This window comes from Triticum aestivum, chromosome 3D, assembly GCF_018294505.1.
Source record: "Triticum aestivum cultivar Chinese Spring chromosome 3D, IWGSC CS RefSeq v2.1, whole genome shotgun sequence".
NCBI lineage: Eukaryota > Viridiplantae > Streptophyta > Magnoliopsida > Poales > Poaceae > Triticum > Triticum aestivum.
Window position 1 is genome coordinate 10,000,193 of NC_057802.1, and position 6,000 is coordinate 10,006,192.

Here is a 6,000-nt window from a genome sequence, read left to right on the forward strand (position 1 = left end):
GGTCTGAGGCGCTAGGCTTACTCCCCTTCTTGCGGGGAGCGGCTCTCCTGGCGGCTTTTTTAGCCTTCCTGGCTTTTTTAGCAGCCTCATGGTCATACCTGACCTTCCAGAACTTATCATTAGCCTGAAAAATACAACAAAGGTTTCTTGAAGTTAAAGACGAAAATTGTTAAAATGAAAAGTAAAGTGCTCAGATCAGTAGCTTACCGCCGGAGCCGGGTTAGCTTTGCAGAATGGACTTAAGCCGGTCCTCCCGCAATCTGCTAAGCTCTCGTTCAGAAGGGATTTGGTCATGTCATCAATGACGTCTTCAGGTAAGTCGTTGGGGCTGTGCCGAAGAGGATCATCCTTCCGGCCGGTGTAATCACACATTAAGCCGGGGCGGCGGCTTAGAGGGATCACCCGCCAAGCAATCCAGACCCGGACCAGATCAACGCCGTTAAGGCCGTTTCCCAGAAGAGCTTTGATTTTGTTGATGGTGGGGATAAGTGGTTGACGCTCAGCTTGAGACAATTTGTCTGGCAGGGGGTGGTTTGACTCCAGACGCAGGGCGCGAAAGCCGGGCAGAGGGTTCTCATCAGCCGGAGAAGTATCCTGGCAGTAGAACCATGTCTGATTCCAGTCCTTTGGGTGGCTTGGCGGCTCAGCATAAGGAAAGAGACAATCCCTCCGTCGTTGAATTGATATTCCACCAAGTTCCAAGCTAGGCCCGTTGGCGCATTCATTCTGGCGGTTCAGGTAAAATAACTCCCTAAAGAGTAGCAGGCTGGGTTCCTCTCCAAGATATACCTCACAGAACACTTGAAAGTTACAAATGTTCGACACGGAATTGGGTCCAATGTCTTGAGGTCGCAGATCGAAAAAGTTCAGAACATCTCTGAAGAATTTTGAGCCAGGAGGAGCAAAGCCCCGGCTCATGTGGTCAGCAAATACAACAACCTCTCCATCTTTTGGTTGAGGTCTCTCTTCGGACGGGTCAGGCGCACGGTAGGACATGACCTCCTTTTTGGGCAGGTAACCCGTTTTTACGAAGTCATCTAAGGTGCTTTCAGTAACGTTGGACCTCACCCAGTTGCACGTAATGGGTGCCTTGGGAGCCTTGGGCGGCATTGTGGAAAATGGAAGCCTATGACAAAGGAAAATTTCCGGTTCAAATTTAAGCCGGAGAAAAATTTCAGTTCAGTATTCAGGACGGCGGTTCATGAAGGGGCCTAATGATATATGACTAATTGTGTCAGGTTATTTAAGCCGCCGTGGGTATTATAAGCAATTTAAGTTATTTAACTCTATTATGAGTAAGCCGGAAATTTCACAGAGCATGGCCTCTTTTAAGCCGGCGATATGAGCCGCCATGGCTCACAGAGGCAGTTTTTGTCTAAGTGTTGCACAAACAAGTTTCACAGATTGCAGGGATTATTTTGGATCAAACGGTCGTTTAGAAAGGAAAAATTTCTAGACCTAAAAACTGGCACAGAGAAGTTCATAAGTTCTAATGAGGTCTTTTTGCAAGCAAGAGGGATCTGCTAGTATGGGAAATGGGTGCGAAACCACTACCGCAGGAGTTCTATCCTACTTTCCGGATCAAAAGAGGCCGCGGTGGAAGAACTGTGAAGAACTCGAGATGAACTACGAAGAACAGGGGAGAACGACAGAACCCTAATGCGAATCTACTGTATGGAGTGGCAAGAACTTACTGGCGCTGATGAGCTGCGGAGGTTGCCGCCGTTTCTCTGGACCAGTTCAGGGTGATGCAGCGGCCGAGGTTGAGGAAGACAAGGGGCGCGGCGGCGGCGGCGGAGCTCGAGCTCTGGGGCGTCAGAGGAGGAAGACGAGGGATCGAGAAGTGACGAAGGCCTATGGGCCGGGCCTATTTATAAGGGACGGCTCATAAATGGGCGCGAGAAATGAGGAGGCTGGAGACATGATTATCTTGCCGCAGAAACGCCTCGATTCTCGGGATGGTTATTAAGATAAGATCCGTTGGGATATGACAGAATAAAAAAATGAGTTTAATGGAAGATGACGTCATGGCGGGTTACCAGGAATCCAGAAGATGACGTCATGGTGGGTTATAACCTTCGCACAAGCAGAAGCCGGACAATTTTCTCTTAAAGGGATTGAAGATTGACATGAACCGGTTCAAATCAATCTGGGGCCTAATGTTGAGGATATAACCATTAGAGTCACCCGCCCAGGAGACCGGGTTACGTCATAATGATCATCACGTGAAGCCCAGTACCAAGCTTGAGGACGGCGGGTCAGTAATGGGCTTAAGACCCGGAGATGGCTTAAGGCCCGTAGTGATAAACCGCCGTTATGGTGAAACTTGTAGTGTAAGGCAAGAATAGTTAAGAGTCCGAACCGGACACTGTTATAAGCCGGCCGGGACTTTGAGAGCCGCTGGGCGTCAACCTCTCTATATAAAGGGACGACCCGGCGGCGGTTCAGGGACAGGTAAGATCAAATCGATAACCAGGCAGGGCGGTTTAGCTCCTGGTCGTCGAAACCCTAATCAATAAAACCTCAACTGGACGTAGGCTTTTACCTTCACTGTAAGGGGCCGAACCAGTATAATCCTCGTGTCCTTTGTCCCGCTTAACCCCTTTAAGCTTCCTAGCTGCGATGGCTCCACGACTAAGTCCTTGCACGAGGACATCTGCCGTGATAATTCCACGACAGTATTCCTGTGCGTATGGTGCCTAGTTTAATTTTCTCGCCAACTGTAGGTGATTACCTAATTGCCTGTTTTTGGACTTGTAATTTTGTAGTTGCAAAATTGCAAGTCAATGTTGAATCTCTGAAATCAGAACGACATCACATCAAATGCACGTATTAGTCCAATTTCCGTTGTTGGGTGATTACCAATGCGTCTGGTGCCTAGTTTAATTTTGTCGTCAAACTGTAGGATGGGTGATTACCAAATTGCATGTTTTTGGACTTGTTATTTTATAGTTGACATGTCGGAAGAACGACATCTGATGCAAACATTATAGTCCAAATGCCTAACCAAAATTGATCGGTGCATTTTCAGCTATATATGTTGTCTTCTATCCATGTATGAGTTCATTCAATTGTAATGTCATTCAGATCGTTATCGTGTGGAAATCCCAAACTGCGAGAGCTATGCTATATATATTCTCCAACATTCACAAGTTGGTCAAAAAGTTACAACTACCAACTATGAGTTTGCCACTCAACTTTTTGTAACCTAATGAAGTGGAACAGATTTAGATGGTAGTGAATATTGAAGATGCGCACCCATTTATATTTGTGGAAAATTATGCTATAATTGGGGAAGTCTGTGTACCTTATGCAAACTAGCTAGACAGTATGTATCATCACTATGGGGAAACACAAACTACAGATATACTCAAGGGCGGACCTAGACTGAAAATTACCCGGTGTCCACATAGAAGAACATATGCCTACATGTCAAACAATCAATTGCCTACACACTAAATCAATGGATTATATTAAGCAAGTGCAAATTGGACCCGGTGCCAGTGACACCGGCAAGCTGTACGTAGCTCCGCCCCTGGATATATTGTAGTACTCCCTCCATCCATAGTATAAGATGTTTCTGCAAGCTGTTTTAGCTTGCAAAAATGTCTTATATTATGGGATGCAGGGAGTACTACACTACGGTATATACTATATTCAACGAAGAAATGCTGATTCATTGATATACTATAGTACTGTACTACGGATAGTACTATACTATGGTATGTACTCGTGTATTAAGAACAGGGTGGCTGGTGTATCTCCGTCCTATGCTGATTCGTATGTTGTTCCTGTTATTCCTAGGAGTGAACTTAGTGTGTGAAAATAGCATCTCATGCGTACTGATTCCTATGTTGTTGCTGTGTTGTTCATCATTTTAGCTTGTATTTTATTCTGCTAAAGTTATTATAGCACATTTACTGATTCATTTATTATGTACTGATTTTTTTCGGTTCCTCAGTGCACCATGCGCCATACCATATGTTCATCTTGCCATGACAAGTTCCCAGACAAGTGTTGCTTCTGCTCTGATACCACAGTCTACAATCGCTGCCATGAGCTAGAGGATGCGGTTGAATTAATCAAACTTGCTTGCTCCAATGGCGAACACGGATGCACTGCGAGGATAACATACTACCAAAAAGAAGAGCATGAGAAAGATTGCCCGCACGCGCCATGCTTCTGCCCCGTAACCGGCTGCAGCTTCAAAGGGCCAACCGCAATGCTCCTCGAGCATTTCTCACGCGAGTACAAGTGGCGTAGCACGGAATTTATATACAACGAGGCATTTGGGCTCCGCATCCGTGGCGATACTCCTGGTTCATGCATTCTTGTGGGCGAGGATGGGCACATCTTCATGATCGACATGGAAATGGAACCCGCCGGCATTGTCATCTCAGTTTGTTGCATTCAGCCTCACATTACTGGATCCAAGTTCATGTGCAGGCTGTCAATATCATGCAATGAAACGGGATACTATCAGGCTGCCGAGTTCCAAATGAGCATCACTAATCTGTATGATGGGATGCCCAAGGACTTCATGTTCCTTGTGCCCAAGGGGTTGCTTCGACCTGCCATAACCATTGTGCCTGTGACTATCACGCCAGAATAGGATCCATGTGCAGCTTTGGAGGAGGCATGAGCGTAGTTTTTGTCTCGATGAAAGTCTTTCTTCAAATCGTGCAAGTGATGAACAGACTACATTTCTCTGCTTGATCCTGACTTTAAGTATAATTCATGATATTTGTACCCTTGGAAGTTTTGCTTCAAATCGTTCAAGCAAGTGGATGACGAAACTACATTCGCTAAAGTTCTGCTTAATCCGTATTTGAATTTGTATCGAGCCATCTTTATGTATGATTTATACTAGAATTGGCAGTCAAATCGGCTGCTGTTTCACAGGTCCAGCCAGACAGGGGTTAACCTTGCTCCAGGGTTACATGGTCATGTTACAAACCTCAACCATGCAAGGATGCAAGTCAGGAGATAGCCAAAGCTCTTTTTTCTGTTGAGAGAAAGTTGTTGCGGCTTTATTTATAATGTTGGGCGCATTCCTAGACCATGGTGTCCGAAATAGTTAAAAACCAGTCTTACAGAGTTTAATTAGGGAGGGTTGTGGATAGCCAAAGCTATTGAAGATATCATCTAGAACATTCGGGAGGCTTCCAGAGAATGTGCAAAATATAAGTTGTTCGGATTTTAGCATACGATAATGTAGTATGTTTTATCTTCTTACTAGCGTGCTAATCACCCCCATAACCAAACAGTGTAGTATGTGCATATGGGATAAGCCCCGTCCTACAAATAAATATCATGCAACCCTTTTTTTCGAAACAGGCAGATCTGCATGTGAATATATTAGAAGGAAAGGTCACGGGGCCCTATCTCAAGAGAGGGTTGAATTATTATTTTTGAAATTTGCCCCTAAGGAGTCGTTCTAATTAAAAATCTAGAACAGAGTTGCATTTTAATATATGGAATACAGGCGAAAACTATTCCAACACACCCGCAAGATAATGCACTGCAGTTGACCTACCTACCCATAAGACCCCACAGACATTAATGAAACAAGTAACACCATTGAGGTTGTCTACAAAGTGCCATCGCCACCACTTCTCACGAGCAAGCGACTCTGTCTTTACCATGCGCGTCCAACACAAAAAAAGCCTGCCGACTAATACCAAACAATCGGCCAAACACGCCAAGGACCAGGCAGCTCCAACTTCAGCAACGAGCCTCGAATAAGAAATAAGCATGCCTTGCACCAACAGAACCGACTTGACTATGACATGGCATCATTGTCGTCACGTTGCCCCATAGAGTTACAACTACGACTTCATGCCGAGCAATACGCTAGATGTTTGTCGACGATGGATATTGCCACGACCCTTCTCCTCATGCGACCGTCATTGTTTCTTCATTAGTCGAAACACTACCCGAAGCGATCCACCGCCCAGGCATGGCAGCGGTGAAGAAAGCCGATTCCAGCACCCTCGACCG

At 45.5% G+C, this 6,000-nt stretch overlaps 1 protein-coding gene across 1 annotated transcript; it reads left to right on the forward strand.

The window, feature by feature from the left end:
* Positions 1-3,605: 3,605 nt before the first annotated feature.
* Positions 3,606-4,612, forward strand: LOC123073721 (putative E3 ubiquitin-protein ligase SINA-like 6). Its single transcript, XM_044496770.1, has 2 exons — positions 3,606-3,644; positions 3,962-4,612. Exons 1-2 carry the CDS (start codon positions 3,606-3,608, stop codon positions 4,610-4,612), a joined length of 690 nt encoding a protein of 229 aa, XP_044352705.1.
* Positions 4,613-6,000: the final 1,388 nt, after the last annotated feature.

Excerpts from the sequence above, each read along its gene's own strand:
- LOC123073721 (XM_044496770.1), top strand. The coding sequence starts at position 3,606 with ATGTCTTATATTATGGGATGCAGGGAGTACTACACTACG. Across the intron at positions 3,645-3,961 it reads GCAGGGAGTACTACACTACG|TGCACCATGCGCCATACCAT; the intron begins GTATATACTATA and ends TCGGTTCCTCAG.